Raw genomic sequence first — 22,657 nt, forward strand, 5'->3', positions numbered from 1 at the left:
CTTTCCATTTCCAACGTCATTCTTTACTACAAAGTGCTATCATTCCTCCCCTAAACCACTGCAACAGCACCCTAATGGTCTATTTGCATCCATTCCTGCTTCTTTCCACACTGTAGCTAACACGATCATATTAGTCCCTGTTTAAAAGACTTTGGCAGCTTCCTGCTGCTCCAAAGATAAACGTCAGTATCTCTCTCTTTGTTATTTTTTTTTTTTTTTTTTTTTTTTTTTAGGGCCGCTCCTGAGGCATATAGAAATTTCCAGGCTAGGGATATAATCAGAGCTACAACTGCCGGCCACAGCCACAGCCATGCCAGATATGAGATGCATCTGCAACCTACACCACAGCTCACAGCAATGCAGGATTGTTAACCCACTGAGTGAGGCCAGGGATCGAACCTGCAACCTCATGGTTCTTGGTTGGATTCATTTCTGCTGTGCCACGATAGGAACTCCTAAACATCAGTATCTTTGACGTGGCTATGCAAGGCCTCGGTTTGTCCAATCTTGTCTTCTTATCACATTTCCTCCTCTCCACTTTAGCCACACTGGCTTTCTTTCAGTTCACCGAACACAGAATGTTCAGTCCCACATTAGAGTTTTTGCACATGCTGTTCCTTCTGCCTGGTTTCTCTATTCATCTCTCTGTAAAGTTAAGGTGTATTTTTCTTCAGATATAAATTAAACTGCCATTCCCTCATGGAAGCCTTCCCTAATCTCTCCAGCTAAATTCAGTTATACTTAAGTCTTAAGTCAACTTCACTTCTGTAGCACTGATGGCAATTATAATTTACTGGTGTGTGTTTAAAGGCTTTGAGGATAAAGTCCAGAGCACAAACGGAAGGATTCAAACTGGACAAGGAGAAAGACATCTCTTCCACTGTGATGGGAAGATGAGGCAGATATACAAAAGGATGCTTATGTGTGTAAGAAAGCAAGCTGAGGGAATTCACAGTGATAATCTTACCTGATACTATTTCACTGTTTGATGAACTACTGTCAACCTGGAGGCCTTCTGTCACTGACTCCTATATGAAATAAGAATTAAAGATATAGCACAGATTATGAGATTAAAAATTTTTGTATTATAACACATTGATTTGGTTATTCTGAAAACGTAAAACTAATGTGGAGTTTGTATATCAGTTTCATATGTAACCTACTTTCAGCTTAATGATACATCTACAGTCTTATTTTACTGTTAAATCTTAAAATATGATATTGTGGACATAGCTAGGAAGTCAACGATATACGAGTCAACTACCTACGGCGGGATAAACCAGCAGCTAGAAGACAAAGATGAATACTTTTCTGACCCCCTAGGTAGGAAGGGCTTTTTTCCCTTTAAATGTAAAAGCAAAATAAATCAAAAGATTGATATGTAAATCTAAATACCAGAAACAAAATTAAAGGCAAACAAATGTGGAAATATTTATTATATATGTAAGAGTATAACTATCTTCAATATACGGTGAAGAGGTATTTCAAAAAAGACCCCACACAAATGGGCAGTAAAATGAGAAAAAAGTATCAACTTTACTAGCATTCAAAGAACTGGAAAGTAAGACAACATGCTACTGTTCATTTATCAAATATATATATATATTTCAGATAGAATGGTGCTAACTGGCCAACATGAATCAAAAACTTTCATAATTCAACCCTTGACCCACTGCAAAGTATTTGTCTTAGGATAATAACTTAAGGCACATAAAAAATTTTCTGTTGTAGGATATCCACTGATGTCTAAAAGAGCAAAACCTTGGAAATAATCCTCAACCAAAAAAAAAAAAAAAAAACACAGTTAATTATAGTTTACCTATCTATAAAACAAAGCGATATACTGACACTAATAATTGTATTTTTGAAGATTATTTAGTGTTAGAGAAATTCATACAATAAGATAATTTATAAAGTTTTTTAAAGGCACAGAACAAAAGGAGTTGAAAGAAATATACAAAAACTAAAAGAAAATGTTTAAACACTTTTTTTTGCACAGTCTGAATCATCTATTAGGAGCACTCAACACGGTTAAAATCTGGGGTGAAAGCCTTTTTTAAAAGATGTCTTCTGCGAAAACTGCCCTCCCCCAAAAAACAAGTCATAAAGAAATACGCAAGCTAAAATGCTAGACGACGATCAAATTTAATTCTAATTTAGATGAGTCACAAATAATTTTTATTTTTATTTATTTATTTATGTCTTTTTAGGGCCGCATCCATGGTATATGGAGGTTCCCAGGCTAGGGGTCAAATAAGAGCCATAGCTGCTGACCTACGCCAGAGCCACAGCAAAGCAGGATCCGAGCTGCATCTGCAACCTACACTACAGCTCACAGCAATGCCGGATACTTACTGCACTGAGCGAGGCCAGGGATCAAACCTGCGTCCTCATGGCTACTAGTCAGATTCTTTCCGCTGAGCCACGACTGGGACTCCACAAGCAATTTTTTATATCTGAGTTTCTCCAAACTACTGCTATCTTCAAAACACTGTACAGAATCCATATTAAATAGATCAGGAAGTTATATAATACTCTAATGATAAAGAATCCTCTGTTTTCAGTTGTTAATGCAAAGCCAAATGAGAAACATGAAAATGGCCTTGAAATACTTCAGTGCTACCAAGCATAAGAGAATTACTAAGAAATACTTTATATCTGACACACAGAAAACTAGCCAGTAATAATATCTTTCAAACTGGCTGGCTTGGAGTGGCCCACCTCACTCCTGCCTTGTTGTTAAAGTAAAGAAAAATAAAAAATGCATGGCTCTGAGTCTAACCTCATTCAAGGCCCTATCTAAAAACACATCATCGGAGTTCCCGTCGTGGCCCAGTGGTTAACGAACCCAACTAGAAACCATGAGGTTTCGGGTTCGATCCCTGGCCTTGCTCAGTGGGGCTAAGGATCCGGCGTTGCCATGAGCAATAGTGTGGTTGTAGACACGGCTCGGATCCTGCGTTGCTGTGGCTCTGGCGTAGGCTCCGATTAGACCCCTAGCCTAGGAACCTCCATGTGCCATGGGAGCGGCCCTAGAAAAGGCAAAAAGACAAAAAAATAAAATAAAAAAAAACAACACATCATCAACATTTATAAAGACGCTAGAAAGGTATGTAGTCTCTATTAAACAAAACCATATTATACATTCGTCAGGAGGTACATCAGGTACCACTGGTCTCCACACTAAGCATATCTAAGGACCATACGTGAAACATACATACACTCAATGGTGCAATCTTCTCATCCGAGGCCTCTTCACGAGGGCTATTTTCTTGGAGGCTTTTCTCTCCTGTACCTCTTAACTGAGTGCTAACAAACAAACAACACAATTAGTTTGCACTGTCTGGCCTTGGCTCTACAAGCGCCTGGTCACTGTTCACATGGTTTAGAATCTGAAAGACTCTGAGGACATCATTAACAACAAGTGAGGAACACAGGGGGTGAACTGGATCAATACCCAACTGATGACACCAATGCTTTCCTAGGGATTTTACCTCACTTGCTTCTAGGTAACTTGGCAAATTACCAAACTAGCTTCATCTTTTTTTTTTTTTAAAGTATCCCTTTTTCCAAAGTCAAATTCCTGGGTCTGTGTTCTGAGAAGAGCGAAATTAGAACACATTGTTTTCTTCATTGTCTTGTAAAATGAGAGGCTATTAGCAGAAAATCCGGATTGAAGTTTTAGGGTTGGCCACAAAGCATGGGGCTGTTACTAGTGGATACGCACCTCGGCTGCCCAGAGCTGCTACTCCCCTGCCCACTCCGCTCTGCCTTCTCCGGGATTTTCTGCAAACCATGCGTCTTGCCTTTTCTCTTTGGGCCTATGAGAGGGTGGCAGGTTTCTGGGCCAAGGCCTCGGGAGCCCAGGGGCCCAGGCCCAGCCACCCCGCCCTCTACACTCGCCAGCCTGGTGGGCTTACAGTGGTCAGGGAGCCTTCGGCCGAGACCTGAGGAGGCCCCCGCCTTTGCCGGGGCTTCTAGATCTGGCGTCGGCGTTAGATTGAGCCCCCGGCCTGCCCGTTTCTTGCGGGTATAGACCCTTCGTGGCCACATTGCCACCCCACCCCCCAGGCCTCTGGGGCCTCTTGGCCCTCAACAGCCTATCTCGTCGCCTTCCTGAGAGCTGAGCTACAGCTGGAGGGAACCTGGGTCCAAGCGCGGCGTACAGATAAGAAAAGGGAGGAAAGAGGCAAGGGAAAAAAAAAAACAAAACTGAAACGCTACGCCGACCCAGGCACTGGCTTGGAGCGGCCGCCTCGCTCCCGCCTCGCTCCCGCCTTTTTATCTTGGCGGGGGTCGCGCAGAGGTTTCTGGGAAGACGGAGTAATACGGCGGAGCCCCGCCCCTTGGAGGCACCGTGTCGGGGAAGTTGATAGTGGCTGGTGTGGACCCTGGGCTCCAGGTGTGGGCTCCCATGCCTTGTGCTGAAGGCAAAATTATGGTAAAAAGCCTTTTCCTAGCCCAGGAGGCTGTTCCTTTGCTTTTCATTGTCTAATTAGTCTGATGGGCCCAACACCGGCTAATGATGCTTTGGGCCACTCTCCTTAGCAGTTACCAGGAAGGCCTTGGCAATGGAGTTTTAGGTCTCCAAGTATGTGGAGACTAGCTGGCGGTCAGCCTCATTCAGCGTAGAAATCACTCATATCTCAACTCAGTTAATCTCTCTTCCTCCCGCTCTGTCCCCAAATACACAAATGGCAGTGCATTCAGCTGTGAATGTCCTCCTGAGCAATTAGCTTCATGACCCCTGGCCACTGACTTACTAGAGGCCATGGTACTTGAGAGTCTAACCAAGCTTTAGAAGAACTTAGGTTCCAGGAGGTTTCTTCTGAGGGACAAGCAGAATCCCTTGGCCACTGCCCAGGAGTGACCTCCTGGACATCTCTGCACAGCTCTGTGGTTAAAAGGTAGAGAGTTCCACAGAGGCCCCCCTCCCAGGGCTCTGCTCCTTTGCTCTGGCCAAATGGAGGACATGGAAATGACCACGCTCTCTCTCCATACACTCATGTTGAATCATCAGGCTGCATATGATAAACATATTGTGCATGTAATAACCAACAATGACATTTCAGGAGTTCCCATAGTGGCTCAGTGGTTAACTAACCCGACTAGTATCCGTGAGGATGCAGGTTCGATCCCTGGCCTTGCTCAGTGGGTTAAGGATCTGGTGTTGCCCGTGAGCTGTGGTGTAGGTCACACACGTGGCTCTGATCCCACATTGCCTGTGGCTGTGACTTAGGCTGGCAGCTACAGCTCCAATTTGACCCCTAGCCTGGGAACCTCCATATGCCACAAGTGCGGCCCTAAAAAGACCAAAAAAAAAAAAAAAAAAGACATTTCACATTTTAAAAAATGCTGTTTGTAGAGATGAAATCAGAAAAACTTGGAATTTTCCCATAATGCTCCAATATTGTGTGTAAATATAAGCACATGTATAGCTGCAATATTCTAATAAAATCACAAGTTTTTAAATTCAAAATCTACTCATATAAAGTCACTTATTAATTAATCATTAAAACTTAACTTTTTAAAGAACAGAGGATAGGCATTCTTACCTGATTAGATATAGTGCTCTGAGTCACTGAATCAATACTTACTGAGCACCTTATTCTGTGTTAGGCATTGTGGTAGGTCCTGGGGATACAGAGGTGAATTAGAAATATTTCTGCAGTCAAGGATCTCACAATTTTGTTGCTGTACAAAGCAATAATCATATTTCAACATCTTTTCTCTAGTCACATCCATAATATGCTGACCTGACCAGTCCCTAATTTACAAGCCAGGTCTCCAGGCTCCCTCTCTCCCTTTGGGGAGTGTTGTGAAAAAACCCTTGGAATTCTTAAATAACCTTTGAGAGGTATGGGTCCTGGAATGCTCTAGGCCTAGAAATGGAAGAAGCTTGGAAAAGGGTAAGAGCTTAGAGCAAAAGTTCATCTGCCCTTTGGTGGCCCTGTTCCTTAGAACTCTGTCTCTCTATACTGAATCACATTCACTGAAGTGCCATCGAGTAAAAGTTTATGGGAGTGAAGGTCTAGAGTTTCAAACCTGGAAATAACCTTTGGTTTGATTTCTTGAGCCAAAAAGGTCCTTAGAGATTAATAAGCCCAGGAGGCCTATGACAGGTAGTTGGCATAGGTGGGTGCCATGGATCTCCTGCATTAGGTTAACGTGCTTGCCATGTTCCCATTCCTCCTAACACATGGCTGGGAAAGGCATAGGGGGAGGAAAGAAAAAAGCTTGAAGCCTTAAATAGCAAAGGGAGGGAAAGGAACTATAAACAGACTTGGTTGATTTAAAGCTTCACCTAGCCATCCTATAAAACAGGAAGGAAATGAATCCCCTACATAAGGGCGAGGTGGGGCAGAGATATCTCAACTCATTTGTCTATCTTCCTCCCACTCTGTCCCCAAATACATAAATGCCAGTGCATTCAGCCATGAGAGTTGAATTGAACATCTTCCATTTCCCTGTTGTACTGCTTCCATATCTACACTTGGAATTCTGCTTTCTGTGTTTCAGTTCAGTCATGTGATGGGTTTGACTAGATTTGGAACAGTTGTGGAGATGCTAACTTGCATGGGAAAATAAACTCCAAATTTTAAATAGATTTCCAAAGAAAGCTTTTGGGGAAACAGCCAGTTCGTGGGTTTAGGATTCCCTGGAGCCCAGAGGAAATTTTTCTGAATGCTATTTTCTCATCCAGTGACCCACCCCTCCCCAGCCCCAAGCAGCTTCATTTGTGGTACCATCCACAGGCTTTGGGGTCCGACTGAAAAATCAGCTTGGAAAAAAGTGATAGATGAAAGTATCTTTGGGTATTGCAGTCTTAATGCTGTGCAACATATGAAAAAGGGCCAATGGTCTTTCATTCACTCCATGGACATTTCTTGAGCACCTGTTACGGGCCAGACTTTCTGCACTGGGGCTACAACCTCACACAACTCACAGTCTGAGTGGGAGTGAGGCAGAGGGACAATCAACCATGTGACCATGTGCAGGAATTAGGGAGATTAGAGGAAAGGGTGCTAAAGGAGCAGGGGACTGACTGTACATGCTGCGTGGAAGCACATTGGAGCATGGTGCTTTTAGGTCACTCCAAAAAGCAGCTGGTATGACTGGAGTCAAGGCTCTTCGGAAGAAGAGCCAGAAAAGAGATGCTGGGCCTTGTATGCTGAACCAGGGAGTCTGAACTTTATCCTGGAAACTATGGGATGTCAGCAAAGGAATATTAAGCAGGAGAGTGGCGTGACCAGATTTTCAATTTCGAAAGATCCCCCTGACTGAAATGTGGATGGTGAAACTGGAAAGCTAGGCTGGAAACAGGAAGACAAATTTAAAAAGCACTGTAATATTCCAGACAAGAGATGAGAGTGGCCCCAACTACACCAAAAGCTGTGAAAATAGAAAGAAGCAGATGGCAGCAGATATATGGAGAAGGCAGAATCTGCATAACTTACGGCAGAATGTGCCATTTTAAGAAAGTGTACCCGTTAAATGTGTATGAATCAAAGGCATCATGCAAATACTGTTTAAGGGCCATCATGAGGGAAAATCTGAATAGTTATTTGCACTTTTAAAAACATAAAAACGAATTAAATCTAGGACACATTTAAATCCAGGACACAGTTGGTAACAGCAAATATGTAAAGCAAAGGATAGCTTCTCTGGGGGGTTCACACGTCTTTGGGGACCCTGATGCAGAGTATGCTAACTAGTGACACAGCTTTATACCATATTTATTTACTACAGTACCATGATTGATGATTGCCAAATACACTAACATCAGGGGATTATGCTAAATAAATATATAAAATAGTAATTATAAGCAACTTTGAGAAACAAAAAAATCTTTATTTTTTACAAAATTTTTCATAAGTGCATTTTGTATTTGATATGCATGCTATTATAACAAAGCAACTAAAATATAATTATAGCTAATATACTTTAATGCATATTTAAAAGGTAATTTTTTAATCTCAATTTTTAAAAATTGAAAATAGAATAAGCAAATTCTTCCAAAAATATCCATTTCCCCCCATGCAACTGTTGCAATGATTTAACAAGGAAAATAAAAATAATCAGTCAAATGAATGTTTAAAAGCCATGGTCGCCTCATGAAAACCTTTTGTTTGGGACCAAGTTTAGAAATGCTTGTGTTCCAGGTAGTATTTATCTATTGCCTCTGGGTTATAACCATTCATGTGCTTTAACTGAAAAGTTTCTCATTAGGGCTTGTCCTCACTGGAATGCTAATTCCATTCTTACTGGGGTTAACTGTAGATTCACAGAAAGGACTGTGCAGCATACTTGAGAGAAAATTCAGGAACTATGAAGATCTTTTTTTCTTTTCATGTATATGCTTCCTTAAAATAAAGACAGGCAGGAAAATACAGCAACTTAACTTGACATATAGTTTATCAATTTTATATATCATTCTCCTTTTTTCCTGAGATATGAAGCAAGTTTATAAGTGGTCTGTTTTCATGCAAAAATACATTTTTCCATTCTTCACATTCATTTCATAGTATCTTGTATTCTAAGTAACAATATCATGTTTGTGCTTTATACATTTGGAAAATAGAGAATAATTTGTTTCCCTTACTGCAGAAAAAATAAAAGATGAAAAGTTCTTTGATGGGTAATACAACCAAATTATGTGTTAACTTCCAGCTGCTAACACATTACCTGACTATAAAAACTGCAGTGAAAAATTCTATTTTTTCTCATGCTTGCAGTTTTACTTAAATTTAGAATGAAAGGTTAACTGGTTCACGTGAGGGAGAGTGGGTATATTTATTCCTTAGACTCCGGAGTTCCTGAGTTTCTAAGATATGAAGCTAGGCCTACACACCACACCTGGTCAATCTCTGCTCTCCCCTGGAGGAGAACTGCAATGCAATACAAAGATGTCCTTTATGGCAAAAAGAAAAAAAAATGGTGTATATTCTATTTTATATCTTTATACACAACATGATTAGTCTGTAAAATGTGAGAACCAGTAACACATCTGAAAGAGAAAGATAAAATGCCAAACATTTAAGAACATGTTTATGCTTAAGTAACTGATCTGTTACACCTCCTAACTTAAATCAATCTGATGTCCACTATGAATGCCAAGTGTCTTAAGTACTTAGACTTTTTCGCTATTGGTTAAAGAGAAATACAAACTTTTTCCCCTCAAAGTTGGGAAATCTGAAGCAAGAAGGATTTTACTGTTAACACATAGTTTCATTTTTCCTTTATTAAAAAAATTCGGTGGAGTTAAACAGAGGAAAACACACATGCAATATATTTAGGGTCCGCTGCTTTTCTCAGCAGGAATCTATTTTTATATGCCCAAGTGCGATAATTTTCACGCAGATCAGGAAGGCTAAGGAGAAACATAACAACTTTAAAGTGAGAAAAAGAAGAAAGCTTATGTAATCCATAATCAGTTATCTCTAACTATTTTGAGGTAAAATAGAATCAAAATAAACTTTAAATTACTTGCTTCCATTACATTGTCTAAAATCCTTTGGAAACAAAGAAAATATGAAATTTAGTTGAGTGGAAGGACAATGGGAAGATTGTCCTTGCAAAGCTTCACTTTCTTCAAGATGTGAAGCTACTTGCCTTTAAAATAGATGAATATCCAATTTAGGTGATGATTTTCTCTTCTAATTAGTCAAATGTATATTAAATATAAAATTCAATGGTATACAGATATGGCCTTGGACACTTTAGTATTTATTTAGAAATGCCTTTAAAATTTAATATGTGTCGAATTAGGTCATTTGCTAAAAGTCAAATCTGTAAGTGCAAGTAGTAGGGCAGAGAGAATGCAGCAAACGTGAAAGATTACATAAATACATCAAATGAAGCTGTGCCGCACTTTTGCGAAAACTGAAAGATAAATGGATAATCACCGCTGCAGATTCATCTAGTGAGACTGTGTTTCTGACAGCAATTATTTACAGTTTGGATTTGCACTAGGGCAAAGGAGCGTCTAGACTGTGAATACTGCCCCCGTCTCTGCTTTCAGAGTCCTGTCTCTCTTGCCTTCCTAGGGATAGTTTCTTCTGCAGATGCACAGTCCATAGCTTGGAACCTAACTGCTGTCCATGCTGGGCTTTAATGACATGTCGCTGTAGGCACCCAGGTGCAAAATGCAACATATAACGCAAGAGAGGAGGTTTTCATGGGAAAGCTTAGCGGTATTTAGAGGTGCTTTGAATGGAATCGTTCCCTAAGGAGATACCTGTCTATGATGGACTTAAGTTTTCCAGTATTTTGAAGAGGTTCTTCAAACTTAGGTTGCTAGAAAATTTTATTTGGAAATAATACCCCTCTTCTTTACATCCTGCCTGGACAGTCTTACTGGAAGAAAGTGAAACTGTTCAGAATTACTGGCATATTGGGTTTCCCAGCCCTGGCATGGACATGCTGAGAAGGGAAGACTGGAAGAACCCAGCAAGGAACATAGGTACTTACTGCCCACCCTGAGAAATAATTCTGGGTTTCTTCTCCCAAGTCTTCCCCAAAGATCCATTCACTGTAGAGTCAACAGACATCTTTTATAATTCATGTGGTAAGACATCCATGAATACACACATCCTTGAAGTCATTGTACATTAAAATTTTCTAGGTAGTTTCTTAATATTTTAATAAGCTTAATAAACAAGAAAATGTATTGAAAGATCTTTGTAAAATGTTATGCAAATATAACATGATTTAAGAATATTTGAATTTGCATTCTTCATAAATAAAAGTAAAACTGGCGAAAAAAATCTTCACATCAATAAGGACTGTTATGTTTAAAGAATCTGGAGTTAGGCAGAATGTGAGTTATGGTTTGTTTCAGCATGCTCCTGTATTCGTTTTAATTTTTTAAGTCTGATTTAATTGTGATTTTTGACCATCAGTTACTGAATGAGGTAGTCCACATTGCCTAGATATTTGCTGTATCTGGTTACTAGTCCACAAATAATTAAGTACAATATATCAGTTATGTTTCTCCTTTATGTTTAATAGAAGTTCTGTGAACATTGAGAATATATTACTTTTAGTGGTACACAGTTCTTGAGAAAAGTCTTGATTTTTACAATGCCATTTGTGATATTTTTAGCAGCTTGCTACAATATCATTGTAATAAAAATAAAGTGTACTCGGTGATGAGAGAGAAAATATGGTTAAAGATCTCTTGGGACAGGAAAAGGCTCAGTCATAAGGTCACGTGCTTTTCATTTTCTGCCCGGTCATTCTGAACTCATTACTTTCAAGAATAGCTATAATATTGCTACATTGTCCATTATACTGAAAAGAACTTTTCTTGAAGGTCACATGGAGATTGAATAAAGCTCTTCTATTTGTTTTTTGAAGTACTCTCTCAGCTCAGGTCTCTTAGCCTTTAGTGTTGGTGTCAGCAAGCCATTTTGAACTGAGAACATGTCAGAGTGGATGTAAATGGCTTTAACCTAAAAACCAAATGCAGAACACATCTTTTATCAGGAATATAACACGGCATTCGTAGCATACATGATAAAAGCAGACAGGCAGAAGGGAACAGAAACACCGACATCAAAACACTGTGCCTATTTGAAAGTCAGAGTTATCTTAATCACAGTTCAGCCTAGCTGGCATGTCTGGAAGTCACCCTTTTCCGACTCCTCCATTTGGCCCGTCCACGGAAGTGACTTGGGTGTTTACGCTGAGGACACAAGGAGGCACCATCAGGCCTCTGCTCTCCGGGAGGTCACACTGCCATCCAGTGGGGCGGACCCACCAGGCAAATTATCAGGTCACACGGTACACACAGGATGAAGGGCGTGTGACTCGGTGACAGCACGGGAGAGGGAGGGGCAGTCAAGGAAGCCTTCTGCAATCAGGTGAGTGTTAGAGAACGCATAAGAATTAGCCAGCAAAGGAGGGAGAAGGGTACCCTAGGCAGAGGCCACCCAAGAACAAAAGTCCAGGAGGGGATAGATGGCCGGGTGTGAAAAAGGAGATCCAAGTGGTTTCCGGTGCAGGTCCCTAAGGCAGGAGGCCCAGAGGGTGAGAGGGGAAGCTGAAGGGGGAGGTGGGAGGGTCTACAGAGGAGTGAGGCGGAAGGCACTGAAGCTCTTGCAGGCAGGGCAATGACAGGGCTGAGTACACGTTTCCTACAGACCTCTTCAGGAGAAATGTGAAAATGGGTTTTAAGAACGTGAGGGCTGGAAACAGGGAAACCAGTGAGAAGGACGTGACCCATCCATGGGAGAGAAGAGGATAAGGGCCTGCACTGAGAGCCTGGAGTCAGAGAAACTGGGCAGTTCTAAGGGCAATTCAGAGACAAAGGGGCCGGACATAGTAAAGGAGGAGGCAGCATGGCCGGCTCCCCGGTTTCTGACTCGGAGGGCCGCATGGGTAGTGGTGCCATTCACGGGAGGAATATAAAGTCTAGGAGGGACATGATGTGTCTACGTTAAAAAGATAAAAAGTTCGGAGTTTCCGGTGTGGCGCAGCAGAAACAAACCCAACTCGTTTCCATGACGACGGAGGTTCTATCCCTGGCCCTACTCAGTGTGTCGTGGATCCAGCGTTGCCAGGAGCCGTGGTGTGGGTCACAGACGTGGCTCGGATCTGGCATCGCTGTGGCTGTGGCACAGACCAGCAGCTGAAGCTCTGATTCCATTCCTAGCCTGGGAACTTCCATATGCCGTGGGTGTGGCCCTAAAGAGCAAACAAACAAAAAAGTTCTGCCAGAGAATTTTATTGGAAGGAGGAATGGTGGGATCAGATTTAGTGTGCACATCGCCTATTTCCATGAGGCAGATCCCAGGCCTCCTCATGCAAAGTCTCTTTGCAAGGCTGAATGGGGAGAGGATAGATAGATGAAATAATCTGGGAAGGCCTGGGCAGGCTCCTCCCACGTGGGATTCCAGCTGAAAGGGTCACTATGAGTTCAATGAGACTTTTATTTATTTGTTTGTTTGTCTTTTTAGGGCTGCACCCGCAGCATATGGAGGTTCCCAGGCTAGGGGGTCGAATTGGAGCTGTAAGCTGCCAGCCTACACCACAACCACAGCACCGCAGGATCCGAGCTGCGTCTGCGACCTACACCATAGCTCATGGCAATGCCGGATCCTTAACCCACGGAGCAAGGCCAGGGATCAAACCTGCGTCCTCATGGATGCTAGTCAGATTCATTTCCGCTGAGCCACAGAGAAAACTTCTCAATGAGAATTTCATGATCTGGGCTTAAGCTGAATCCTGGAGTGACAGTGTCTCTAAGAAATTGTATGCTGACTGACAGCTGGGGCTAAAGTCAATGATTTTGTTGTTATAAGAGATCCACACAATCCATACAGTTAAATAGCTAATGAATTGCTATATACAGACTTTAAAAATTAATTCAAAATATATGTGTTACTCAAAACCACTATGAGGTAACACCTTACACCGGCCAGAATGGCCATCATCAAAAAGTCTACAAACAATAAATGCTGGAGAAGGTGGGGAGAAAAGGGAATCCTATTACACTGTTGGTGGGAGTGTAAATTGGTACAAACACTGTGGAAAACAGTACGGAGGTTCCTTAGAAAACTAAAAATAGAATTACCATTTGATCCAGCAATCCACTCCTGGGCATCTATCCAGAGAAAACCATGACTCCAAAAGATACATGTACTACAATGCTCATGCAACACTATATACAATAGCCAAGACATGGAAACAACCTAAATGCCCATCGACAGAGAAGTGGATCAGTAAGATGTGGTACATATACACAATGGAATATTACTCAGCCATTAAAAGGAAAGAAACAACGGCGTTTGCAGCAACATGGATGGACCTAGAAATTATCATGCCAAGTGAGGTCAGTCAGACGGTGAGACACCAACACCAAATGCTATTATCACTTACATGTGGAATCTAAAAAAAAGGACACAAATGAACTTCTTTGCAGAACAGATACTGACTCACAGACTTTGAAAAACTTGTGGTTTCCAAATGAGACAGGTTGGGGGGTGGGGGGAGGTGCTGGGGGTTTAGGATGGAAATGCTCTAAAATTTGGTTGTGATGATCACTGTACAACTATAAATGTAGTAAAATTCATTGAGTAATTTAAAAAAAACCCAAAATATATGTGCTACATACACACATTCTTTCTTTTTCTTTTTTGTGCCACCCCTGTGGCACATGGAAGTTCCCGGGTTAGGGGTCTAATCGGAACTATAGCTACTGCAACATGGGATCTGAGCCACATCTGCAACCTACACCACGGCTTGCAGCAACACTGGATCCTTAACCCACTAAGCAAGGCCAGGGATTGAACCTGCATCCTCACGGATATTATGTCGGGCTCCTGACCTGCTGAGCCACAACAGGAACGCCTACACATATACTTTCATTTGTTGTTTTGCTTAACTTACAAAGTGTCAGGTATAATGTTAAGGTACCAGGGACACAAAGAAGAAGACACAATCTCTGCCCACACAGAGCTCACAATCTAATTAGAGATGCTGCAGTAAGACACTGCCACTATAGGGACAAGCAGCTGTCAGTTGCTTTCCCAGCATCCACTCCCTGCTTTTTCTGTGCTAATCAAACCCAGACTCTGTTGGGGGCCAAAATAGTCTAGGTAAACTATTACAACCCTATTCTCCGATTTCTCAGCCTCCGTTGTGGCTAAGGAGTAGTCATGAGATCCAGCTTTGGCTAGGGAGGAAAGACAAGACTTGGCTTTCCTAATAAAAGGTTTAGACATACCTATTTCTACCCATTCTCCTTTTGTTCCTTCCCTGAATAGGGACAATGTTCAAAGCTGCAGCAGCCACCTTGGGACCAGAGGTGATAAACCAACACACTAAGAAGGGGGAATAGAAAGACAGGTAAAGCCTGAGGACCTGTACCTGCCTTGGATGCCGGTCTCTGGACTTTTTATGTGAGAAAACACTGGGGCGCGTGCACGTGCACACGCACACACCCCACCCTATGTGATTAAGACATGCAGCTCTGTCAGAGCCGAACACCTTTCTGAGAGTACCCAACCCAGTCTGGGGCAAGACGCATTGAAAAGGGATCCCTAAACCGAACTCTGAGGGGCAACTAGGCTTTGGTCAGACAAGATAGCAAGGGGAAGGGAGAGCAGCTGTTAAATGGTCTGGAGAGAGGAGAGTGCTCTAGGCAGAGGCAACACAGGCCAAGACACACGGGGGAATACGAGGATCCACTGAAGCCTGGGGTACAAATAAAGAAGAAAGAGATGGGGCTGGAGAGACAGGCTGGGGCGAAACTAAAAAGGGTCAATATGCCAAGGGAGATATTTTGGACATAATTCTTTAAACGATTTTTAATCATTGAGAGCCAGTGCTAGAACGCCTCTTTGGAAAGGATAGTCGATCACAAGTGGATTGATGTGAGGAATTCCTATGCGGCTCAGCGGGTTGGGGATCCAGCATTATCACTGCTGTGGCTCAGGTCACTGCAGTGGCGTGGGTTCGGTCACTGGCCCAGGAACTTCAGCATGTCGTGGGTGAAGCCAAAAAGGAAAAAAAAGAGGGGGGGGGGGCTGATATGAGGTAAACCTGGAAGCTGGAAAAGCAGCCAAGAGACAAGACTGATGGTGATCTGGGCTATAAAGATGGCTGTGGAGATGCAAGGAGATTTGGGGGGTGGAAAGGAGAGGACTTATGATTGGTTTGGGTAAGTGGTTAAAAAAAAAGAGAGAGGAGTTTCCGTTGTGGCTCAATGGTTAATGTACCCGACTAGCATTCATGAGGACTTGGGTTTGAGCCCTGGCCTTTCTCGGTGGGTTAAAGATCTGGTGTTGCCATGAGCTGTGGTGTAGGTCACAGATGCGGCTCAGATCCTGTGTTGCTGTGGCTGTGGTGGTAGGGCGGCAGCTATAGCTCTGATTTGACCACTAGCCTGGGAACCTCCATGTGCCATGGGTCCAGCCCTAAAAAGACAAAGACCAAAAAAAAAAACAAAAAAACAAAACAAAAAAAAAAAAACAGAGAGAGAGAGAGACAGAGAAAGATAATGAGAATGGCTCTAGGTTTTGGTTTGGGCAAAAAAACTATAGGAGGGGCAGAAAGATTCTTTGGAGGTGGGAAGATCAAGTATTTGGTTAAGTGTGAAATGCTTCTAGACATCCAAGGGGGTATGGGCTGGGCACTGGATGTATTAGTATTAGTATGTAGGACAGAGCTTCAGCCTGAGCTTGAGACAGAAGAATGTCTTGAGGAGTAGAAGGCAACTGGAGTGTGGGTTACAAAAGTCAAGAGAACTAGAGTGACAGGTCACTGCGTCAGATGCTACTGTTACAGAAGAACTGCTAATTAAAATCAATGGATACAATCGGGAAATGACTTATTTCGAAAATCAATGTATGTACCACCTCACACCCATCAGGAGGACTATTATCCAAGAAGCAGACAATAGCAAGCAGTGGGGAGGACACGGAGAACTGGCAACACTTGTGCCCTGTTGGTGAGAATGTAAAACAGTACAGCTGCTGTGGAAAACAGTATGGCAGTGCCTCCAGAAATTAAAAATAGAACTACCACATGATCCAGCAATTCCACTTCTGAGTATATATATACCCATATACCCCCAAGGAATTGAAAGCAGGATCTCAAAGAGATATTTGTACATTCTTTTTTTTTTTTTTTTTTTTTTTTTTGCTTTTTACAGCCACATCCATGGCATTTGGAAGTTCCTGGGCTAGGGGTCGATTTGGAGCCACTGCTGGCCACAGCCACAGCCTCAGCACTGCCAGATCCGAGCCACGTCTGTGACCTACATCACAGCTCACAGCAACACTGGATCCTTAACCCACTGAGGAAGGCCAGGGATCGAACCTGCATCCTCATGGAAACTAGCTGGATTGTTTCCTCTGCGCCACGAAGGGAACTCCCTGTATATCCACGTTCCTAGCAGCATCATTCCCAACAGCTAAAATGGGGAAGCAACCCAAATGTCCATCAACAGATGAATGGATAAGCAAAATGTGACACAGACATACAATGAAATAGTACTTACTTGATAAAGGAAGGAAATTCTGACACATACTACAACACAGATGAACTCTGAGGACGTTATAAGTGAAATAAGCCAGTCACAAAAAGACAGAAATTGAATGATTCTACTTATATGAAGTACTTAGTCAAACTTATAGAGATAGAAAGTAAAATGGTGGTTTACAGAGGCCGGGGAGGTGGGGAATTACTGTTTAATGGCTACTGAGTTTCATTCTACAAGATGAAAAGAGTTATCAATTATAGAGGTGGATGGTGGTGATGGTTACACAGCATTATGAAAGTACTAATGCCACGGAGCTGCACACTTAAAAATAGTTAAAATGCTGAATTTTACATTACGCGTATTTAACCATAATAAAGATTTCAGAAAAAAATTAATGTATGCAAATAGTTGCAAAAATTCCACATGTCAAAGATTGTTTTCCAAATCTCTGAGGCTAACAGCCTAGTTTCTTGGCAGGTGGGTATTTTGAGATGACAAAGAATTCCTTGCTTAGAAAAGCTTCCATTACATTCACCAATTTTTTTAGATCAAAGACTCAATATACAAAGAAGACCCTAAAACAGCTATACTTCCAACTTTTTTAAAAGCTTTTAAGAAAAATTCTAACATTTATTGGCTCTTTTTAAAACACAAGCTTGTAATATTTTAAATGTGACAACTTTCAAATGAGTACGTGATTAATAAATCAGATTCATCTTTGTCTCTTTGAAATGTATTCAAATGAAGGACTCACTTTTGCTACTACCCGCCCCCCCCAGCATTTTAAGGGATTCATGTTGTGGCAGGAAGGGCATGAAGGAGGTTTAAACTAGAGATAGCTGCCTCAACTTGACTTCATATATTGAAAAGATTTCTATTTGGAGATCCAATATAAATAGGTGGAAATCTGAGGGTCTTGGCTAAAAGGGGCATGATATTGAATCGAATGTTTCAAAATTTGTTACAGTTTTTGCAAAAAGTGTGTTGTTTGAAAACTCTCTTGGTGTTCTTGATATTCAAAGCAGCATGGATTTGATAAGGAATAGGGCCTGTTTTTGGTACTCTCAGCAACATACTTTTTCCTTAATTTGTTTTTATGAAACATAAACTGAGTTCCTCTTGTGGCACAGTGGAAACGAATCTGACTAGGAACCATGAGGATGTGGGTTCCATCTCCGGCCTTGATCAGTGGGTTAAGGATCCAGCATTGCCATGAGCTGCAGTGTAGGTTGCAGACATGGCTTGGATCTGGAGTGGCTATGGCTGTGGTGTAGGCTGGCTGCCGTAGTTCCAATATAACCCCTAGCCTGGGAACTTCCATATGCCACAGGTGCGGCCCTAGAAAGCAAAAAGCAAAAGAACACCCAAATAAATCTTCCTAAGGGACCCAAGATTCACTGGAAACAAGTCCCAAAGGAGTCGTCTGCAGACCATCATGCCCTAAGGATGAGGGGTTCCGCAGTGGCCACTGCTGGGCGGGGGGCGGGTAGAAGAGGAGATGGGCGTGAAGGTGGGATGTGGAATAGGTAAGGGTGGGATGAGGTGGAGGAGAGGCACAGGTGCATGGAGGCAGGTGAGCAAGGGATGAGTGAGATGGCTGGCTTGAAGGAGGGTGGATGGGAAGCCTTGGCTCAAGCCCCAAACCCACCAGAGTAGCACAGCTCTTATGTTTTTTGAACATGCTCAACTGGCACCATGTCCTCTAAGTTCTGTGACTTCAGTGTGGAAATCAGTGTTTGAAAACAAAACTAGTTAGCTTGAAGAATATGAACAAAATCTAAATCAACTTAATCTTAGGTTCAGTGAGTTACCTAGTAACCCATGTTTACTCTCCTAAGATGAAAACCTGAACAACTGACAGTGCTCACATCCTTAACTTTTTTTTTTTTTTAAACCAAACTCTTTTTTTTTTTTTAATTTTATTTATTTATTTTTTTGTCTTTTTGCCATTTCTTGGGCCGCTCCTACGGCATATGGAGGTTCCCAGGCTAGGGGTCGAATCGCAGCTATAGCCGCTGGCCTACACCAGAGCCACAGCAGCGCGGGATCCGAGCCGCATCTGCGTTCGACCTACACCACAGCTCACGGCAACGCCAGATCGTTAACCCACTGAGCAAGGGCAGGGATCGAACCTGCAACCTCATATGGTTCCCAGTCAGATTCGTTAACCACTGCGCCACCATGGGAACTCCACATCCTTAATGTTTTAACGTTCTTTCCTGAAACAGTATCACATAAAGGCTTCTGGCAAGTGCAAACAATCTATCCACCTACTTCTGTACAAGAAATTACAATTTAATTTTAAAAGGAGATGCACATGCCAAGATAGAATTTTATAGTATCCTTGGAGCCTCTGTGTTCCTAACTGCATGTGAGACAAGAGTGTATGTCCAGTACAGGAAGTTGGGTGAACACCTCTGAAAATCCAAGAGTGACAGGCAGAAGCTTGAAACAATACAGTACAAGGAAGATGAACCTCTCAGGGCGACTTACATATGCTATTTAGATGATAAGTAGAATGTAAAAGAAAATGCTATGATCACAGGAAGAAAGGACTGCATCAGCTGGTAGATTTTTGAGTATCTGTCAAACCAGCTACCTGGAGCAAGCCTAAAAGGCTGCCTAGGGCACCTGCAGTTCAGACGAGATCGGGCGCACTCAGGGTATATGGCCATAGACAGGGCACCTGCAGTTCAATGTGGCTCTCTACAACATAATGTTTGCCCAAGGAGTGGAAATACAATTCAATACAGCCTTTCGGGAAGCCAAGCAATATGGCACTCAGCTCATCTTTCGGCCATTTAGTGAGCAGATCAGAGTGGTACTGCTGCCAGTCCCTGCTCCAGTCTGACTTACAGCCCTGGCTCTATTTAATGCTTCCATGAAAATACCTATGCAAATTGCTCCAGTGACTGAAAGTCTAGTCAGTAGGTGAGAAAAAAAAATGGGTCAGTCAATTCTTTAGTTGATTCTTTTTACTGAACTTAACTGTGGGCTCCAAGCCTATATTTTTTTTTCAGAAGTAAACCAATGATAAAGTCAATTTTCAATTTTTTTATAAATAATTACACATTTTCTAATAAAACCAAACTGTAGAATTGTGAGGGAGGGGGAATAAGAATTTTTATGTCTAACACAACATACAACTTGTCTTTCAGTTTGCAAAAAGCAAAGTTTTCACTGAGGAAATTAGGAGGGAGATACTTAATATCAGCTCCTTTTCTGAAACTACACTCTTGTTACTAAAAAGTGATCTTCTTTTTGTTTTTGTTTTTATTTTGTCTTTTTAGGCTGCACATGCGGCATATGGAAGTTCCCAGGCCAGGGATCCAATCGGAGCTGTAGCCACTGGCCTACACCACAGCCACAGCAATGCTGGATCTGAGCTGCATCTGCGTCCTACACCACTGCTCACGGCAACACTGGATCCTTAAACCACTGAGCGAGGCCAGGGAGCAAACCCATGTCCTCTTGGATGCTAGTTGGGTTCATCAACTGCTGAGCCATGACGGGAACTCCTAGAGCTCTTGTTTTTTAATTTAAAAATACTGTAACATATTATACTGGAGTCGAAGGCCTCAAAAGGGTCAATTCATGCCAACACACTGAAGCACAGAACATTTTGTAATTCTGAAAAAACAGTATTTAAAATCTTTCGATGGTATTACCCAGTGAAACAATTTAACATACAATATTTCCTATAGGTAATATACACCGGGTGACTAATTTTGGACAAGAGAAATTTTAAATTTTTAAATTAATTACAGAAATGCTTGATTCATTTCTGATTTAAAGACAAATTGAATAGGTAAGGATTCATTTCAATGACAGGAAATACAGTGAGATATATTTAGCCAGGGCTTCACAGTCAGAATTTGAAAACTCTATCAAGTTTCGAAGTTCACTTTTGTATTTATATGCCTTGAAAACTAATAAGGCATATAAATGTCAATAAAATGGTTACGTCATAGTTAAGTGTGCTCAAACATTTCTCAGATACCTCCATATTTTAATTATTGATACAGTTATTTTAAAAGCTTCCTCTCTACTCATTGAAAAATATCTTCCAAAGATCTCCATAGATAAATTAATAATGGTTGGCTTAGTTCTAGGAACTGTTGCTGGAAATTAAATTGCATTAATTTTTCATTTCATTCAAAGTTTAATTCAGATTAACCCTAAACTCTTAAAGCTCCCACTGAATAAGTCTTGCACTTAGATATCTCTGTGGGGGGTGGCAGGGATTAAAAAATTAGCATTAAATCTTAATCGATCCTTTTTTTTTTCTTTTGGGTCTTTTTTTATTTTATTTTATTTTTTTTAAAGTTTTTTTTTTTTTTTTTTTTTTTTTTTGTCTTTTGTCTTTTTGTTGTTGTTGTTGCTATTTCTTGGGCCGCTCCCGCGGCATATGGAGGTTCCCAGGCTAGGGGTCGAATCGGAGCTGTAGCCACCGGCCTACGCAGAGCCCCAGCAACGCGGGATCCAAGCCGCGTCTGCAACCTACACCACAGCTCACGGCAACGCCAGATCGTTAACCCACTGAGCTAGGGCAGGGACCGAACCCGCAACCTCATGGTTCCTAGTCGGATTCGTTAACCACTGCGCCACGATGGGAACTCCCTGGGTCTTTTTTTTTTTTTTTTTTGTCTTTTTAGGGCCACACTGGTAGCATATGGAGGTTCCCAGGCTAGGGGTCCATTTGGAGCTGAAGCCGCTGCCCTACACCACAGTAACAGCAACGTGGGATCCGAGCCTCGTCTGTGACCTACACCACTGATCACGGCAACACTGGATCCTTAACCTACTGAGAAAGGCCAGGGACTGAACCCACATCCTTATGGATGCTGCTAAGCCACGAAGAGAACTCCTTGATTGGTGGGTTCCCCCCCCCCTCGCCCCCCGGCCACATTTGCAGGAAGTTCCTGGGCCAAGGATTGAATCCAAACCATAGGTGCAACCTACGCCACAAATGTGTCAATGCCAGATCCTTTAACCCACTGTGCCCAGCGATCAAACCTGTGCCTCTGCAGCAACCTGAGCTGCTGCCACAGGATTCTTAACCCACTGTGCTATAGCAGGAACTCCTAACTCAAAAATTTTTTTGTCACACTTTGGAACACAATCGGGAGCACACCCTTCTCAGGCATGAGGCCTAGTTTCCACTCGCCTGTGGTCAGTTGAGGGCACAAACTGGTGGGGAGGGTGCAAGAGACCAACAAAGCGGTGAATGAGAACAGAGAAAACGAGGAGCTAACGGCCTTGGCAATGTAACTCAGGCCTGTGGGATGCCACATGACCACGTCTTCTCTGTATTTGAGGTTACCATGGTGAGGGCAGATTATTAGAGCAGAAACTCAGCATAAGGCATATGGAAAATCGAGAATAAGTCTCGTCTCAGTAAAAGCTCTAACATGAGTAACGGTTAACAATGGAAACATAACTAGAGATTTCCTTAAGCATAATCTAAAGAGTAGTAGTAGTAGTAGTAGTAGTTTTTAGAGGAGGAATCTAGCTGTTAAAATTCTCCCCATGCCCTGAGGCAGCCATGCAGCCCATATCCAGCAGGGGGCGTGCAAGCCTTGGGAATCACAAGGTACCAGCAGGATCTCCAGTGGGTCCCCAGTGACCTTAGAGGCCCAGACCAACTAGGTCTCTGACAACTCATCTGCA

General features: G+C 42.2%; 2 protein-coding genes across 33 annotated transcripts in view; both read right to left on the bottom strand.

Annotated features, from left to right (window-relative positions):
- The window catches only part of MEIKIN (meiotic kinetochore factor), a 102,969-nt gene extending 98,713 nt beyond the window's left edge, over positions 1 to 4,256 (bottom strand). For 7 of the 9 annotated variants that reach the window (XR_014838767.1, XM_085014556.1, XM_085014555.1 and 4 more), the window contains exons 1-3: positions 3,728 to 4,256; positions 3,222 to 3,309; positions 968 to 1,028 (exon numbers count right to left, since the gene is read on the bottom strand). Coding sequence is in view for 8 of the 9 variants with exons in the window: in XM_085014556.1 (XP_084870682.1) it covers positions 968 to 1,028; positions 3,222 to 3,309; positions 3,728 to 4,053 (475 nt within the window). In the remaining variant the exon portion in view is untranslated. The remainder of the gene's footprint in view (positions 1 to 967; positions 1,029 to 3,221; positions 3,310 to 3,727) is intronic. The other 2 variants (XM_085014554.1, XM_085014552.1) reach the window with 1 other exon arrangement.
- Positions 4,257 to 5,222: 966 nt separating this feature from the next.
- ACSL6 (acyl-CoA synthetase long chain family member 6) overlaps positions 5,223 to 22,657 on the bottom strand; it is a 70,422-nt gene continuing 52,987 nt past the window's right edge. For 20 of the 24 annotated variants that reach the window (XM_013995103.3, XM_085014536.1, XM_021084743.2 and 17 more), the window contains one exon: positions 7,831 to 11,453. In XM_013995103.3, the coding sequence (XP_013850557.1) occupies positions 11,316 to 11,453 (138 nt within the window). In that variant the 3' untranslated portion in view covers positions 7,831 to 11,315. Of the gene's footprint in view, positions 5,635 to 7,830; positions 15,921 to 21,604; positions 22,496 to 22,657 lie in introns of those variants that run through there. The other 4 variants (XM_085014533.1, XM_085014540.1, XM_085014539.1 and 1 more) reach the window with 4 other exon arrangements.

Source organism: Sus scrofa, chromosome 2 (assembly GCF_054392235.1).
Source record: "Sus scrofa isolate SSC_HxYL_T2T_F1_AM1 chromosome 2, Sscrofa_HxYL_maternal_Yorkshire_Landrace_v2.0, whole genome shotgun sequence".
Classification (NCBI taxonomy): Eukaryota; Metazoa; Chordata; class Mammalia; order Artiodactyla; family Suidae; genus Sus; species Sus scrofa.